General features: G+C 33.1%; 1 protein-coding gene across 4 annotated transcripts in view; it reads right to left on the bottom strand.

Annotated features, from left to right (window-relative positions):
- The window catches only part of anchor (integral membrane protein GPR155 homolog anchor), a 192,906-nt gene that overhangs the window by 39,328 nt on the left and 134,368 nt on the right, over window positions 1-19,210 (bottom strand). For all 4 annotated transcript variants that reach the window (XM_089093622.1, XM_089093621.1, XM_089093624.1 and 1 more), the window contains 2 exons: window positions 15,156-15,345; window positions 11,780-12,088 (listed from right to left, as the gene is read on the bottom strand). In XM_089093622.1, the coding sequence (XP_088949748.1) occupies window positions 11,780-12,088; window positions 15,156-15,345 (499 nt within the window). The remainder of the gene's footprint in view (window positions 1-11,779; window positions 12,089-15,155; window positions 15,346-19,210) is intronic.

Raw genomic sequence — 19,210 nt, forward strand, 5'->3', positions numbered from 1 at the left:
CAGGGCTTTGGAGGAGAGGTAAGAAGTAATGAAACATATTTGTTACCCTTTATTCCTTGTAAACCGCAAACACGATGCCGGCCAACACGTTTCCCTCTTTTTTAAATGTAAACCAAATAAAGTAACTACTGCTACTGCTATTCAAGTCTTGTTTTCTCATTCGTCATTATCAAATAATCACAGTATAGTAAGAACTCAAAAAAATCCCAGATCATCCGAGTGAGAACAATGAGTTTCTTTTCTGGATAGTGTAGCAGGAGTTTGGAGAGCTAAATTCAAGTTTGGAAACTCGAGTCTAACTTGAGCATATTTTTTTTTTTTTTTTTTTTTTAACAAAATTCAAATTTGAAAAATTCTAAAACCCGGGTTTTTCTTTGAAGTGAAAACACATGCGATTACTAGCACATTAAAGCGACAGCAAATGCAATCCAAATGTTTTCAGTGAAAGTAAAACTTGAAAAAACGTTTATTGAAAATCTTTCAATTACTAAAAATTACTGACTAAAATTGTTTTAAAATTATTATAAATTTTTTTATTAGCTTATATTTAAAATTAATATTATTATTGTAATAGCCAGTACTAATCTACTAAAAAGTACCGTACATTTGTATAATATGCTGAATTTAAATCTAAACGATTTGTTCTTCCGTTATTTTCTCGTTATAGCAATTGTACATTTTATGTACATATAGTAAATTTCACATATTTTTGTAAATATTCCTAGGATACTTAAACATTCTTATGGACATGAAATCCCATGTAAAGCAACATTGTATATATGCCTACTGGCTCAACATTTTATGGGTTCTTGGAAACGAAAACAATTCAAGTTTTACTCCTGTTTCAAAATAAGACTGAGCACCACCCGACTTTGAACTTCCCGAGTTTTTTGAAACCCTGACAAGAGTGATTGAGAAAGAATATCTTAATTTGAATGATTAGCACCAGGATATCCAGATAAAGTTGATACCCAGGATACTCGGGATACAGCAGCACACGTAGCTTCCGAAGATAAAATTCAATAGCAAAATAATTTAGATACATATAACTCCTTTGTTGTTTTTTGCTTTCTTTTCTCATCCGTTTTTTTTGCTTCACATGGTTGTTTATGCTTTTGTGGGAAACAAATTTATATTATATTATATCATTATTATTGCATAACACTAATCAATAATAAAATTAATTTTTTGGGGGGGGGGACGATAAAATTTTAAAAACACGCTGATGGTGATGGAAATCAATGTAACAAGAAAAAAGGAGTCCAGTGTTTGTAATTATTAGTATAATTTCCTTTATATGAACGGGAGCTAGCCTGAAGATCTGAGCCAAATAACATTCTTTTCCTTATGGGCAAACATAAATAACATCAATTCCCCTATTTGACAGGAAAGGGTAGGAAGGGCCAGCCACACTGACCTAATTTTACATACCCATTCTTAAAAATAATCGAATAGCAGTAGTCGTATGTATTTCCCCGCCCAAGAACCTTCAACTTTCCAGGAAAAGTAAAAAATAGTTTTTAGAACTCTTTCCGTTAGAATAGAACGAAAAATACAACAGGAAATATTCGTAAATATATCAATATGAAAGTGTAGGTATGAAACGAATATGATATAACACGAAAAAATTAGCTTTTCGGAGTACAAAATAATTAGATTTGTTACTTTTAGGGATGTCAACATCTTAATACTCCTTCGTTCTTAATATAGTGTGATCTTAGATCAACTATGTAAAGTAAGGATAAATAGCAGCCTCTCAGAGGAAAAACGGGATGCTGAATACAAAATGGTTCTTTATGATATTTCTTACATTATCTTTTACAAAGATATGCTTAATGGTGCCATCTTCCCAACCCACTCCTGCATATTCGTTGGGGTTACACTACTGGTCACTTTAAAATAGTGAATCGGAAATCTCTCCCGATTTGAGTATGGATTTGTTTTTATTCCTAAATTCACAACGCCAGCTATAATTAAAAATATGATTTGCCGCTAGTCTATTATCGAGGTTTTAGATGACAAATGTAAACTTTTAAACTAAAGACTTCATAAGTAATTGTAACTAAAACTGCCACATGATATTACGTGGCCTATTATCAGCAATTTTAAATCCTTCCAAGGCCAAGATCTGAGGCCTCTCCACTGAAAAGCTAAGACCTATTGAAACACCTGGACAGTACTTTTAACGGTCAACTTGACATCTATGGCTTATTTGTCACTTTCTTACGAGGATTATCTGAAATAAGTTGTAAATAAGCCAAGAATTTTGGGATATACAGACAAGGCTTAAATTGTTTTTTAAATGGCACTGCCCCCTTTGAACCACAAAAAGGAGCGTTAAAAACGAGCATAAAGACTGTAAAATCTGGTGACTAAAAATGTGGACTAAATATCGTCTCAGGGTATTTTGAGCATTTTTTGGTAGATCTCAGGCCTAAACAGAAAACATGAAAATATACATTGAATATGCATTCCAGGTTGTAAGTCCTAGTAACTTCACATTAAAAACCGAATTTATTTTAATTTGACATCCAGTGGGAACGGTTGTGAAGTAACTAAGAGCTAATTAGTCTTATAATAACATTATTTTCAAAAGTTTTAATTATATTCATTCCTCTTTCGCTATAATATTTTCAATTTTTTTTCAATCTCACAGTAATACCAATGATGATAATGATGCAAATTTACTTCAATAAAGATGCCTGTCTACTATCTTTTGTAAAGGTTACTCCAAAAGAAAATTCAGAGTTACTTTTCTGTCTTTGTCAAACCTGGAATGCACCCTTAGTATACAACTGTAAAGACAACGCCACCTCTCCAGTGTAAAAATGTAAAAAAAGGAAGAAATAATACAAACTATTCATATTTTTCCCGAAACATGTTTAGAGGTACAGTTTTGTATGACAGTTATTAGAGATAAGCAAGTTAGGTAAGCTAAGAATTTTGGGGAAGATATCAACTCAGAATGTAATATACGAAGGTTATTGAACTATTATATAACACAGTTTTAAACTATTGTGGTATTTGTTACGCAATTAGTCAAACCTTTTGATTCTTTGCCAGCTGTGTCTTTTTTCGTGCCAAATTGTTTGATTTCATTTTTTAAAGAAAATGATGTAGAAAGTGATTCGAAGTTGAGCAATATTCGTGTTCAGTTGCCGCTGGTACATATAATCAGCTAACATTATTTTACGTATTTAGATCTTAACTGCGTAATTGCTATTGTCAATTTTGTAAAACACAGGTATTTCGTATAAAAAGATAATAGCAATAATGCAAAATATATTTTCTGATATTTAGGGGCGGGGGGTAAATTTGTCACTTTACTCAATTGTTTCAATGACCATATCAGAAAAGACCTTTTTCAATGAAAATGCCCTGAAAAAGTTATTGTCCAAAATCTAAGGGGAGAATCAAGGGAAGAAGCCCCCTGCCCTCCCAACTGACGCCACTGATTAAAAGTGCTTAATGGCCATATTACTTTGGAACCCTATCCCTCAGCAATTAATTTTCTTTATTTGAAATCCTAATTAAAAATAAAGGTGAACTGAAAATCTCATTAGATAAAAATAAATCTTTTCTGTCTCCAAAAACGAAAAAAATCCTTTTCCGGAAAATTTTCATTAATAATTTAAGAAAAGTACTCGTAGTAGGTCCAAGTGAGTAAAACTTCAGGAATCAGATCAATTTTTGTTGTCTTGGAAAGTTGTATGAGATCTTTAGAAATGACTTTAAAGCTTCTATTCAACTACGGTAGGATCTAGTTAAGCTCCTAAATACATTCCTTCCTTACTCATAAGCCTTAAAAGTTTTGTGAAAATGGATGTGTCAAAGTTGAGCAATTAAGATCTTATACAAGTATACTTCAAAAGGAATAGTTCTAGATCGACCAATCAGTTGCTATCCTATGTAAAAATTAGACTCTGAAAGCTTATCCAACATGATTCGTGAAGCTTTAAGAAGAGATTGGTGTAGATTTGATATTGGACATTGCCCAATGTTATGGCGGCGCTTCCATTATGTTTGGGTAATATAAAGGACTTCAAGCAAGACTTATGTCAAGCCAAGAGATCAAACTTGGTTTTGACTGATTTTCTGAAAAACATCAGCATCCTTTCAGAATTTTTCCCTGAGTTGCAAGGCTTGACATATTTAAATCGTGCGGCAACGCACGACATGGACTATTTGTGGAATCCTGGCGTATTAGCCTTTACCTTCCATTATGGTTCCACCGATACCTGTTACATAGTACAGAGCAAACTATATCCGATAGTAAACCAAACTTTGAAACTTTCTTAAAAAAAAACTGTCTGATGAGACGAATTTTCATTTGTAGCGAGAAAAAAGGTTTGGGTCTTGAAGGGACCGTCCTGAATCGCTTGTTTTCAAACAATCTGCTCTGTTTAAAGGGTGACCGGCAAATTTTGCCGTGTTGATGCTGTACTAGCTACCATTTCTCGTAGTTCTAACGGCGAGGAAATGTGTGAAGCAAAATGATACTGGACAAAATCAACCTCTTTTCACCTCAAATACAGCCTCTTTTACCTCAGATTCACAGATAATTTAAAAAGTATTAGTTATAGCATATTGTTTGTAAAAACAACTTCAGACAGTTTTCTGATTTATAAGGTACTAGCAGTAATTTCTGTGACATATATGGCACCCCAATAGCTGAGAGGTGATATCAAATGGACCAGCTTCAGCAAAAACATATCTGAATTCTTGGCTTGAGAAGATATATAGAAACTGAATCCTCCAAAATGTAGAAATACTGCACAGAGCAGGAGAAATCAAGCCGCTTTCACTCGTCCCAAGCATTTTGTTTCAAACTCAACAACCGGTAAACGCGATATTAGTCAGCCAGTTTAACCAGACTTTTGTAAACTTCATAGTTAGAGGTAAGGACTATTTCACGAGTGAGATGAACCAAAATTTCTTGCCAAAAATCCCTATACTCCGCACTTTATCTGTCTTCAGCCCTTCAATTTGAAGTTTAAATTTTTTCGATTTTTTGAAAGTAGAAAGGGTTGCCTCTCGTTATCAAGCGATTTCTCGGTATTGACGACTATGCTATCAAATCCCATCTTTCTCTTGCAAATTTATATCTTTCAAAAAGCAATACTTCAAAAATAGATCTTCTCCGAGCTATCAAAATTTTATCCAACCTTCAATTGCCTATTTCGCAATGCTAAAATGGTGAAGCTACTAATTATTTGGCCTACGACTACTGCCAGAAATGAAATATCTTCTCGGCCTTAAGATTTTCATGATTATCTGTGATCGATGACGGCAAAAGACAGACTTGGTGATTTCGTGATCATGGCCGCCGAAACAGAGGCGGGTAAGACCCATTCAATGATTTTTCATTGACTTTGACGAATCTTTGTCTACCTTGAAGAACACAGTTGCCTAGTACCGTGGCTGAAGAATTGCCAACTTTGATCCAATTTTTCACTTTGATTCGGCATTTTTACTATATTTAAGTCGGTGGGAGGGGGAGGGGGAGTTTCTTACGCAGGAGTTAAGTTTTGCTTGACACAAGTCATCTCCCCATTCCAAATATAGAAGTTTCATCAAGTTTAGTTGGCAATACTTTAATATTCGGAAGCAGGGTTGTCACCTGTAGCACGAAATAGCTAGTTTTTTAACCATCAAAAGTTACGAGCCAGTATATTCATAAGCCAATGATCTTTCCAAGCAGCCTCTTCGCCGCTACCCTATCTTTTAGGTATAATAGCTCAATTTTGTTCCATTTTTTCTTCTTTTTTGACGACTTCATGATAAAATCAAAAATAACTCTTGCCTCCTACTCTTGTTATTTTTATGAATGGGTTTCACTGTCAGCCATAGCTTAACTGAAGGACGTCATTTCCTGGCAATAATTTTGTGAGATATCCCTAGTCACTGCATGCGCAGTTCGACGTATCACCTATGTTGGAGTTCTATAATATGATTGGTCCTTCTTCTGAACATTTTGCATGGACGGTCACTGCATGATTTCGCTCGTAGACTAACGAATCATAACGTCAGTCATGCTGATATCCTTTACCAAAAAACCCCTTATACCTAGAAATATCTAACAAAAACATTCAGAAGTAATAAATTTTCTAGCAGGAGTAAATTCCGGACTGTCATTTTGAAATTCCTTTAAAAGGAGTTTCAACCGTAGCAAACGTTAAACGGATAATTATCAAGATTACAACATTTCACCGCTACATTTAGCGTCATCAAGCTTTCATTAAAAACTGCTGTTAATGCCGTGTTAGATTTTTTTTTTTAAATACATAGTTGGAGTTATGCTTACCTTAAAAAGCTTTTTATTGAAACCCATGAAGCGAAAAGTATTTTTTTTTCACTTTTTGAGTTGTGTGGAGGACAGTCGACTAGAAACCAAAATAAAAATAAGCTAATAACCATTTCTGACAAAAATCACCGTAAATCACTCAATTTGTGAATCACCTACAAAATCACGCAAATAAAAAATCATTATCTAATTTGGTGATAAATCACTTTTATTGGCAATTCCCCTCAAAATTAAAATTTTATTATCCTTGAAAAAGCTTTTTATTGCGTTTGGTTTAAAAAAAAAGGAAAAAAGATGATTCTCGAATTCTTCTGATTCAAAGCAATAAATTCTAACGGTAAAGTTAATTAATTTACGGAACAACGACTTCCAAGCAGGGTTGCCACCACGGTCAGTTTCTAAAATGCTACAATTGCCCAAGTTTGCGTGCTACACAGTGATTTTCGGTGCTACAGTCACAAAATTGACTATAATAGTGCTAAAATAGTACTTCTGTGCTACAGATCGCAGCCCTGAGCACGTGATACAGTGCTACACACAATGAAATAGTGCTAAAATAGTACTTCCGTGCTACAGGTGGCAGCCCTGAGCACGTGATACAGTGCTACACATAATGGAATAGTGATAAAGTAGCACTTTCATGCTACAGGTGGCAACCCTGCTTCCAAATATTAAAGTATTGCCAATAGTAGTACTAAGTAGCTTAGATTCCGTATTTTGATTTTAAGGGACTTAAAATATAATGATTCATAAGGAAACGTTAATTAATTCTCTTCCCGTGCCATAATTTTTTAAAGGCAGCTTAATTGTTATACATACCGAAATTGATGTTAAACTGTTGTTTTTATTATTCATTTAATTTCCATTAACTTCGACTTCATTAACTTCGTATATTTATATTTTATTTGACATTATTGCCTAAATATTACTCTGCTCGTCGATATGAATTTCGTTAAAGGAATCAATGGCCGTGGTACTTAATCCAATAATTTTGATGGAAATTTGATAATTATAGTCGCCTGATTCAATGAATGTTATTTATTTTTAATGAAATGTAAATTGATGAAAATAATTCAACGAGAAACTGGTGCTAATTTCGGTATCGCCACTTTACATTTAGAAACTATCGAAAATAAAAAGGAGTTCAAATAACTCTTTTTAAATAGTGGCTCAGAGGCGATCGCATTTCGAATGCGAGAGCAGCCATTTCGTATATTTGCTACAATCGGTTTTAATGAAGCAAATCGGCAAATCGGTTTAACCGATTTGCTACAATCCGTAATGAAGAATAAAGCGATCACATTTTGGACAGTGGTAAAAACCCTTCGACGCCGAATACGAGTTCCGCTTCGCCATAATCCTTAGCCCAAATTTTCAATTTTGTTAGCCGTAGCCCTTTCTCTTTCCAGCCACAAGGTTTTTTAGGGACAGCATAATTGTTATACATGAAGAAATTGATACCAAACTATTGTTTTATTATTCATTTAATTCCCATTTGTATTGACTTGAGTAGCTTCATTTATACATATTTCAGTTAATATTTATGCTTAAATATTATGCGTTTCTTGGATTTAATTAAATAAAAAAAAACAAGTTTTTTTTAACTGAAAATAAGGAATGATGTTAAAACTTAAAACGAACAAAAATTAGTCCGTATATGAAAGGGGCTGTCCCCTCCTCAACGCCTCGCTCTTTACGCTAAAGTTTTTTATTGTTTAAAAATAATAGAGCTGTGAGATTGTCAAACTTTACCGTAAAGAGCGAGGCGTTGAGGAGTGGACAGCCCCTTTCATATACGGAATAATTTCTGTTCGTTTTAAGTTTTAATGTCGTTCCTTACTTTCAGTTAAAAAAAACTTGTTTTTTTTTAATTTAATTTTTGAACGTTTTTCAATAAATGCTGGTTTTGATCTTGGCTCACAGTACGTGAATAATTAAAACATAATTTTCATATTAATTTACTTTTATTTGGTTAAATGGCTTTCTCGAAACTTGTTTTATTTTATTTACGAACGTTTTTATTAGTAATAAATATACGTAACTTACGAATTAACTTATGTAACGAACTTCTATATTCATAGATTTTTAATACGTATATGATTGGGTTCACCCCCTAGTCAATACCTTGCTCTTTAAGCAAAAGTTCGAATTTTGTTCCAATTCTTTAAAAATGACCCCTTAATCACAAAGGCCGTTAATTAGAATAAACAGCTTTTATGAAAGTACTAAAAATTCTTTGGCTTAAAGAGCGAGGTATTGACTAGGCGGTGAACCCAATCATATACGATATTTTCTGTTCGTTTTAAGTTTTGATGATGCTCCTTATTTTCAGTTGAAAAACTTGTTTTTTTTTAATTTAATTTCTGATCTTTTTCTTTAATAATGATGGAAAATCGGGCGCCCCTTCATAGCAATGTCCCTTCCTCCATGAAAACCTTCTTCATGGAATGATCCTCCCATATAACCCCTGATCCACCCCCCCGCCCACCTACCAGAAAAAATTCCCCCTGAAAACGTCTGTATACTTCCCAATAACCAATACTATATGTTTACATTGGGTAAAGTTAATAACTTTCAGCCCTTCCCCTGGGGACTTCGGGGGATTAACTCATCCTAAAAGACATAGTTATTATATTTTCGACCATGTTGTACAAAATGGTTATCTCAAAGTTTTGCTCGGGTGACTTTGGGGAAAAAATGAGCGTGGTCACTTAAAAAGGTCACATTTTTTGGTCACTTAAAAAGGGCACTAGAACTTTTAATTACCGTTCCAATGAGCCCTCCTGCGATATTCTAGGACCATTGGGTCAATACGATCACCCCTGGGGAAATAAAAAAAAACGAAAAAAAAACAAATAAACAAGCATCCATGATCTTTCATCTGGCAAAAATGCAAAATTCCACATTTTTGTAGATAGGTGCTTGAAACCCCTACAGTAGGGTTCTCCTATAAGCTGAATATGATGGTAGAATTTTCATTAAAGTTCTATAACTTTCAGGGGGTCTTTCCCCCTATTTTCGAAAATTAGAAAAATTTTCTCAGGCGCTTGACTTTTGATTGGTAAGACTAAACTTGATGAAACTTATATTTTTGAAATCAACGTTAAAGTCTAATTCTTTTAATATATCTATTGGTATAAAAATCCCTTTTCCTAGAGTCTTGGTTACTATTGAGCCGGGTCGCTCCTTACTTACAGTTCGTTACGACGAACTGTTTGATTAATGCAATAAAAGGCTAAGAAACTGAATCCAATGAATTTATGAAAATCGATTTTATAATTGCGTAATCAAATTAATGTTATCTAACTTATAATAATATGGAATTTGATGAGTATAATTTGAAATGAAACAGGTTCTAATTTCGTTTCCGTTGCTTCACATTTGCAAAGTACCGACATAAAAAGGAGTTCACATAGCTTTTTTATATAGTGGCTGAAAGGCGACCACATTCCTAGGACAAGTGCAGCCATTCGATATAATTGTTACAATTGGTTTACCATGGTAACGAAGAATAAAGCGATCATACTTTAACGATAGTAAAACGATTCAAAGTCGAATATGAGTTCGACTTCGCCGTAACCCTTTTACTTATTTGCCTGTGACCTATTTTACGTTTTTGTACTGCAAGTACTGAAAAAATACCGAAAATCTTTCTAATGAAGAGCCTGAGGCAATTAAGGATAAAACGGACAAGACAAGTAGATTAACTCCGCGTTCAGTAAGCTTATTGCAATTGATTTTTTTAGTTTTTATCGTTCAACAAATCGTAATAATTGATTGAGTTCAAAAAACACTTATTGAACCCATTATAATTAATTATTTGCTCATTGTAGTTCAGAGTTTATTAACGGGCATTTCGTCATTTAAAAGACGGAAAATTCTTGGAATATTTATCTACTAGATTAAGGTAACAATATTTTCGGCTAGTTCCAAAAGTTCTATGAGTTTGCAAGGTTTTTTTATGAAAAAACTCATTATGATTTATGATTTCAATGGAGCACAATGATTAAGTTTATTCCATAAGTTAATGCAATTATTTGTAATAATTATTAATAATTATTTGGCAAATGCAGGGTTAGGGGAATGGTCAGTTTTAATTTGTGAAGTTGTGAAGGTAATATTAGTGAATCGAAAGTATTGATATTTTTCAAAACTATGAGTCCATCGACACGGTACCATTGAGTAAATCGTATCGAGTATCGAGTAAAACTATTCCAGACCAGTCATAAAATTATGTTAAGCTACTACTACTACTAACAACTCACCGCAGCACCACGCCGCCTGAGGCCAACACAGCTAAGCACGCTCCTCCTCCATCCCAATATATTCAAAGCCTCCCTTTTACCACCCGCCCATGAAGTTCCTATTGCCTTTAAATCTTTCTTTATGACGTCCTCTCACCCCAGACGAGGATTAAACATTTTTAAATTAGAAAGTGGTTTAATTTGTTGAAAGCTTTTGAGCTTAACATTATGAACTTGTGGAGGATATCAATGGCTATTTTACTTATTTAAGGGGTATAATGTCTTTTCGTCATTCATTTTCCTTACCTAAGTCAGATTAAATATCAAAGAGAGTCTTTTCCAAGAAGTTTTACTTTAGTTTTTTTTTACATTTATTAAAGAGAAAAAAAGTTCTTAGTTTTATTCTCTGTCGAACCTGGAAAGTCATTTTCAAATAACAATACTTTTTTTTTCAATCATATGAGGGTGTCAACTCACGGGAAGAGGGTCAATGCCCGAAAATTTGATAAAATTAAAAAAATTATACTGGCTGGTAGCACTTTCCAGGCAAATAAAAAACTAACGTTTTACGTTAGTTTTTTTTTAACATTTATTACAGAGAAAAAAAGTTCTTACTTTTATTCTTTGTCGAACCTGGAAAGTCATTTTCAAATAACAATACTTTTTCACAATCATATGAGGGTGTCAACCCACGGGAAGAGGGTCAATTCCCGAAAATTTGATAAAATTAAAAAAATTATACAGGCTGGTACACTGTCCCGGCAAATAAAAAACCAACGTTTTACGTTAGTTTTTGTGAACATTTATTACAGAGAAAAAAAAATTTCTTACTTTTATTCTTTGTCGAACCTGGAAAGTCATTTTCAAATAACAATACTTTTCTACAATCAAATGAGGGTGTCAACCCACGGGAAGGGGGTCAATTCCCGAAAATTTGATAAAATTAGAAAAATTATAATGGCTGGTAGCACTTTCCAGGCAAAGAAAACTCTTTTGTCAAAAATTTGCCACCCACCTAGAAATAATTCTGCACATTTAGCCCCCTAAGGAAAGTGCTGTTAGAGCACCTTCACGAACGAGCTTTTTGATTAGTAAATAGCGAATAAAACTTGTGAATTTCACTAGTTTAGTCACGAAATGAATTTTACAATTCGACTCCAATGAAATTTTCTCAGTTTGAAGTTATATGGCTTGGTTTGTTTTATTTAACTTAAAATCCAAAAAAAGTTACCATTTTACTGCAACCAGGACACAAGGCGTAACCAAATTAGAGCACTTAAGCTTTGTATTATTTCCAACCATCCTCAGTCCAAGCACAAATAAAGCTGACGCTGAAAATGATGAACCTAAAACCTTTAGAACTCCTTCAAGAACAACTGGAAGATTCTTCTGAAATGCAAAATTACCAATGATTCCAAGTATAGTCATCAGAACAATAGGACTCAAAAAAACGTTCTTCATAATTGTAAAAAATACTGTCACAGTGGAAGCAGAAGTTGGTACATGGGGTGGTGATGTAAGAGTTGGAAGCGGAGGCAATCTGAAAAAGAGATGCGTACTTGATTAAAAACTGCATTAAGCTATTCAATTGGATTATTTGAATTGTATTATTGAATTATACTATTAATTATATTTTTAACTATACTGTTTAAATAGTCATAACAATTTAATATATTATAAATTGAATTATTCTGTTTTAAATAAAATTATTTAATTGAATAATTACATTATTTAGTCAATTTAATTGAACTATTAAATTAAATTACATAATTAATTAAAATTATTAATTAAATTCACCAAAATATTAAAAAAAAATCCATTATTAAATTACATAACTCAACGGCAAATTTCAAGGCCATGTTGAATCAATTCAATTCAGCTTCTTGAGTGAACAATTATTTATAGACTTTATTAGTTGCTTAAGCTACAGAAGTCTTTCATGATTTATAGATTTAATGAATATTAAATTAATTTATAAATTTAATTTCTAATTATGGAAAATTACACGGCAAAGAACTGATCAGTACAGTCACCCTTAAAAGGATAAATTTTTGTCACCCTTAAAAGCAAAAAGTCATTAGAATGACTTTTTATTTCAGTTCTAATTTGTGAAGTTAAATTCTTCACAGTTAACTAAAAATTTTACTTCACAGTAAAATACACACTTGCAAAAATGCGCTATAAATACTGTTTTAAAAAAGGTACTTAAAGAAGCCTGTTTTTTGAAGAAAAAAAATTTATGTAGGCTTCAGAGAAATGTAGCCAGAATTCACACAGCAACAAGGCAGGGCTGATTTCGCTTGACAAAACGAAACATCATCTGTCATAGCCAATGATGCTATACTAAACTGACATTAAACAATTTCTGAGACCACACTGGATAATCATGATAAAACATAAAATCGCGAAGGAAGGAAGAAAACGAGGACAATATTGAAAGTCAGGGAAAAATTGAAAATTATGCAAATATTTCGGTCAAGACCTCGCTTGACCGTCCTCAGTGCAAAATAAAACTGATAAAAATAAAAAAAAAACCTTAAAACAAAACACAAAACTAAAATTACTCAGAAAGGGTCATCCTATTTTAGTTTTTTTTAAGGTGTGGTTTTTTATATTTTTATCAGTTTTATTCTGCACTGAGGACGGTCAGGATGGTCGGAGTTCTTGACCGAATTATTTGCATAATTTTTTCACTGGCTGTTATTGTCCTCGTTTTCTTCATTTCTTCTCGATTTTATGTTTTAAATTGACATTGACTCCAACGTCGATAAAGACATGAAACGAGTTGATACCACTTGGCAAGTGTTTGCTAGCGACAAAGAAATGTCACATGGAGATTAAAAATATCACTTTCCCGTAAGCTAATAAAAATTATTAACTAACATTGTAGGAGAATTGCACTACAAATCGAATCGTTCGTTGAAGACATATTTGGAGAAGTTAAAGCGCAATGCTAGAAATATGATAATGTAGCAAAGCTTTTTGTTTGTTGGATGGATGCAATGGTTTTGGGTGTGTTAGTAAATGGAAAAAAATGTTGGTAGGAAGGGGTGTTGCGACTAGGACCCGAGTGAGTGCAGGATTTTTTTTCGCTTTCTTTACTTTCTCCTCTTTCTTGTTTTTTTCCCCTTAGTTAATGATAGTAGCTGACATCTCCTAATGGTTTTTTTGCCTAGTGGATGTTGAGGCAAATTTTGAGGGACGAATAAATAGAAAGAGTTCTGTGTATGTGACAAAAAACTAACTGGATGGTGTTTAGCTGACTATTGAAGACTGAAAGAAATTTTTTTATGACAGTCTTGTGATAAAGAAAAGTTCAAATAGGGATAAAATCCTTTTAATAGACAGTGTTTCACAAACAATGATAGAAGTTCACAAAAAATACCAGATATTTCGGTCACATATGCAGTGACCGTCATCAATAGTAAAACTAAACTACTGATGAGTTCAGTTAACAAAGTTGCCTACAGTTAACAAATTTTTTTGTTGATTTCTCGCAAAAATCTTCGGAAATAAATCACCCTAGTACACCATGGTGACTAAACGACACTGAACTACTAACACAGATGAAAGGTATTTAATGCATAAAATATATATATATATATATATATATATATATATATATATATATATATATATATATATATATATATATATATATATATATATATATATATATATATATATATGTTATATATACATTCCTCGATTTTGAGGGAAATAAATAAAATATATAAATAAATATGCCCAACGCGTGTGTTCTGCACCATTAAAAACAGTTGTCGTGCTTTAAGCACGCCTTAGAGTTTATTCATGATGATGATGATGTATGTTTGAAAATAATGTTGTCCTGTTTATTGTACGATGAATCCGTGTTTATTGAACAATATTTACTAAACGATCATAGGTTAAAACTGATGAGTAATTAAAGAGGAAATTTAGGATTATTTCAAAACTTCCATTTAATTCTCTCGAATTTATGTTGTAAAGATCAAATATTCCAGATAAACTTGCTTTCACTGGACAACATTCATAAAAACGTTCGTGGAAGAAACTGAAGACAGACGAGCACAAGAACCAAATTTAGCATTTACCAAAAAATTGCTCAGTTGGACATCCGTTTTTTGGCTATGGCTACTGCTATGCTTATGCTGATCTAAGGTAGTCAAAACTTTCACAGTTTTATCTTTCCAATCTTTTTTTTTGTCTCACCAAATTAAAATGTTTCAAAGCATTTTTGGCTAAAATTCCTCTTTCAACGAGCTAACAAAAAATTGTTAGCAAACATTGATAGTTAAGAATTAGACGGCTCAAAAAGCCTTAAATATCTTCTGAGAAATACTTATCGCGTAAACGCTTATCATAAAAACGTAACTAACACTCGTCTTAAAATCACGTAACGACAAGCGTATCACATACAAGCAAGGCCATATTCAGGGGGGGGGTGCCCCCCCCCGAAATATTTGTCTAACTCGTAAAAACGTAACAAAAATGCATATAAACAAATTTTGATCCGTTTTTTGGAAGTCTTTTGCAAGCCCCCCTCCCAAAACAAACCTCATGAATACGGCCTTGCATAGAAGCATTGAAAAAGTCCGCTAACTTACGAGCTGGACATATTCTCCGTTAAAAGTCGTGTGTGCTCATGACTACCATTTGAATCTTCTTCTTTGTCCCGTTTTTTCTGCATTTCCATCATGAAAAAACCGATCGGGTTTAATATCACTAGTGATATAGGCGCTACTAGGTACAAATAGTTTGGAAAATCAGGATGCGTCTGCTGATATAGAGCCGTAACTAGAAATAATTAAAGGTGGTGTTACACGCATAAAAGATACATCCAATTATTAAGCTCCGGGCAGTATTATAATCAGACTTGTGCATAAACTGATATTAAGCACAACTACAATAAATGCTAAATTTAGTGAGTTGAGCAATGTTCAATCAGATGTGATTTTTATAAATGCACAACCTGAGTGAAGATATAAGGCATTATATTTAGAAATTACTTAAAAAAAAATAATTTAAAAAATAAAATTACAAGAAATTAATTAGCTTAAATTATGTTAAATTAATTATCTTAAATTAATTTAAGGAATTAAAAATAATTTAAGAAGTTACTTTAAAAGATATTAGTTAATTTAATTGAAAATTAATTTGGAAATTAGAAAAGATAGAAGCTAAGAACAATTTCCCTGTCTGCATAACTACACAAAACTATAGTATTACTGGACGCTTAGAATAGCTTAGAGCTAAGGTAAGGAGGCTTAGAACAGTAAAGATGGAAGCTCAGAACAGCAGTATCCCTATAAAAAAAAAAATACACAAACTTATTATAAATAGACTTTGCTTTCGAATAAATTTTGTATCGATATAGGTATTTAAAACCAATTCATGCACTTAAATTTTTTCGCTTTGTAGTACAAATGGGACGTTAAATTCAACAAAGAACATATTTTGTTTATACCTTGGCGTTTTTTTCAATAGGCATGGCTTAGACATAAATCAGCACAACATATATAACTTTGCTTAAAGCAGGTTCAAAGTCTGGAGATGGTGGACTTTCTACACGTTTCTTGAGATAAGATGTGAAATAGCTTTTAAAAGCCACAATAGAGGGAGATCATGGAACTCTAACCCCCTCCCACTCCACCTTCATCTTCCTACCTTAGCACAGGCTGAGACCATGAAATTCGGGGAAGTGCATAGTAATTTATTTCAGGGAGATTCCGGGTTTTGGGGCCTAGTGGTAAATTAAACCCGAATATGTTAAAAAACATAGGAAATATTAGGACAAATGCTAAGATTTTGAGACGACAGCCCCCCCCCCCCTCCCTTAAAAGAGAAAACGGAGTAGTGAAATTATGAATTCTCATTTTTATCTATTTTTCCAATTATTATCTCAAGCAGTTCGGGGTAGTTCATAGTTTGTTTTGTGAACTCGTGTTTCGTTGTTCAACTTTTTTAATATCTATATTTATGAATGGCATCGTGTTTTTAGAGTAGGAGCTCATGTATTGGGTTTATCTGGTATTTTTAATTATTTTTAACGAGTATCTTTCGATTTGGTTGAATAAACCCATCAAGTAGACATAGCATAAGCAAAAAATAAATGTATAATGGACTATTCGGTTATCGGTATTTAAACACAATTGCCAACTTCGGTTATTCATCCCTCCTTTTACTGATTTTTTTTCCTTCGCTAGTGGTATTTTCCATACTATGATTTCTTTCGGTTTTGTACAACCTCTTTTCACAGTCTATTTTGACTTTTTTTTTTTGGCTATTCTCCTCTTTGCAAGCCATCTTGGATCAAAAGCCACGCTTGAAATCAACCCAAAATGGAAGTTCAAAGTTTGTTAACAACCCATCTTCAGCAGAGGAAGATCAGTCTTATGTCAGGAAAAGCCAAATAAGAACTTGAATTTAGTGGATTTGTGTTATCTTTATTTTTTTTTCGAGGCTAGGAATTTTTTAACAATGTCCCGGTTTCACTATCACGCAAGTGATTTTTCTTCATACAGCGATTTCTTCTAGTTTTTCTACTACCTCGTTTTTCGCTGTCTAATTTGGCTTGATTGACTATCCCATTAATTAAATGCCTTCTTGGATCAAAAGTCATGCTTGAAATCACCTCGAATCAACAGAAAATCAATTAGAGGATTTGGCCGAAAAAAAAACAAAGACTCAATTTAAGTGTGTCTTCCTTTCTTCTTTTTGTTTCTCTCTCTTCTTCTATATTAGGAAACTTTGTACGATTTTTATTTTGTCTTTCAAGGAAGTGGGAACCCTGCTGGCTGGGACACTTTAGCTAATTTTGAAATCTACAGGCCAAGGAGCCTTTGGGGGTTAGTATAGTGTATTATTGTATGTGCATTTATTATGAATAAATTTTATCGATCCATCTATTATTGAATAAGTAAAAAATAAATTGTTGAAGAACGATACACACATAAGAATATAGAAATCATAATAATAACTAGTCCATTTGCTTATTAAGGAAAACAAACCTTAATAAGCAAATGTAAATTTATTTAAAATTTATTTAATGAATGAATTTTATTTAAAAATTAATTTAAAAACAAGAAATTTCAAAACACACGATAAGCGCTCTAGATTAAGTTGCGGTCAATAATGATCTCAGCGTTTAAATTCTACCGGAAACGACTAGTAAATAACGTGGAAAAATTCCTTACAGAAGGTATCTTTCAAAGCTTAAAAGAGTACTGCTCTTTCAATAGAGCAGATTTCTAAAACAAGCTCCCCCACAATAAAACATAATGCCACATTTCGATAAAAGAAGGCGGGGGATCTTTTAACAATGTTGGAGAAAACCTATCTTTGAATTTATTTTATCGAGTTCCATGAATTACAGCAATTTTAGGAGGATCTAACTCGATTTATATGCTCGGTCGGAATTGGACTCAATCTTTGGGCACTGGTGCTCGATTTCTTAATATATATTTGGAATTCATAATTACAATTAATATAATGAATAGTTAAAATTATTTTGAGTCAAGTAGACTGGGTATTGGGTAGGGTATTAGGGGTCTAGAGACATCAAAACGTTGATGACCTCTGGTATAAAGTGTTTTTGCTTATATTTCTCTTTCTTTAGATTCCAGATCTTTCTGGAGACGGTTTTTACTAATGATTAATTGATTCCTTCATTTTCATCAATTCACAAAATAAAATCAATTAAATAAACATAACCACTACCAGAATGTCAAATGACCTCTGCACAGTGGATCAATAAATTAATTAATTCGTACAATCAACAACATAAAAATAAGGACAAAAAGGAAGAAGAAGAACAGAAAAAAATAAACCATGATCAGACAGTTCGTGTTAACGAACTGTAAGTAAGGAGCGACCCGGCTCAATAGTAACCGAAACTCTAAAAAACGGAATTTCGATGCCAATAGATACATCAGAAGAATCGGATTTTTATACTGATTTTAAATACATCAGTTTCATCAAATTTAGTCTAACCCATCAAAAGTTACGAGCCTGAAAAAATTTACCTTATTTTTGACAAAAGGTGGAAACACCCCCTAAAAGTGATAGAATCTTAATGAAAATCAAACCACCAGATTCAGCGTAACAGAAAACCTACCATAGATGTTCCAAGCTCCTATCTGCAAAAATATGAAATTTTGCACTTTTTGCCAGAAGAAAATCACAGATGTGTGTTTTTCGTTTTTTTTTCCAGGGGTGATCGTATTGATCCAGTAGTCCTAGAATATCGTGAGAGGGCTCATTCGAACACGGTTACGTGGGAGGATCTTTCCATGGAGGATGTTTCCTTGGCGGAAGTGACATTTCTATGGAGGGGGCGCCGGATTTCCCAGCATTATTTAAAAAACTATCAGAAATTAAATAAAAGAAAACAAGCTTTTCTTGCTGAAAATAAGGACCTAAATTAAAGCTTCACAAAAATAAAAATGATTACGAGTATTAGGCAGTTCGCCCCTTAATCAATGCCTTGCCCTTTAAGCTAAAGTGTTTTTTAATAATTTCAAAAGAGCTATCTATTTTAATCAAACGGCCTTTGTGATTCAGGGATTTGAGATTCGAACAAAATTCGAACTTTAGCGTAAAGAGCGAGGTATTGACAGTTCTAGCACAAATAATCGTTTGGTGCCGGTCTTGGTCATCCGTT

This window comes from Artemia sp. Qi Xiang Cuo, chromosome 8, assembly GCF_049724085.1.
Source record: "Artemia sp. Qi Xiang Cuo chromosome 8, ASM4972408v1, whole genome shotgun sequence".
In the NCBI taxonomy this organism is placed as follows: domain Eukaryota; kingdom Metazoa; phylum Arthropoda; class Branchiopoda; order Anostraca; family Artemiidae; genus Artemia; species Artemia sp. Qi Xiang Cuo.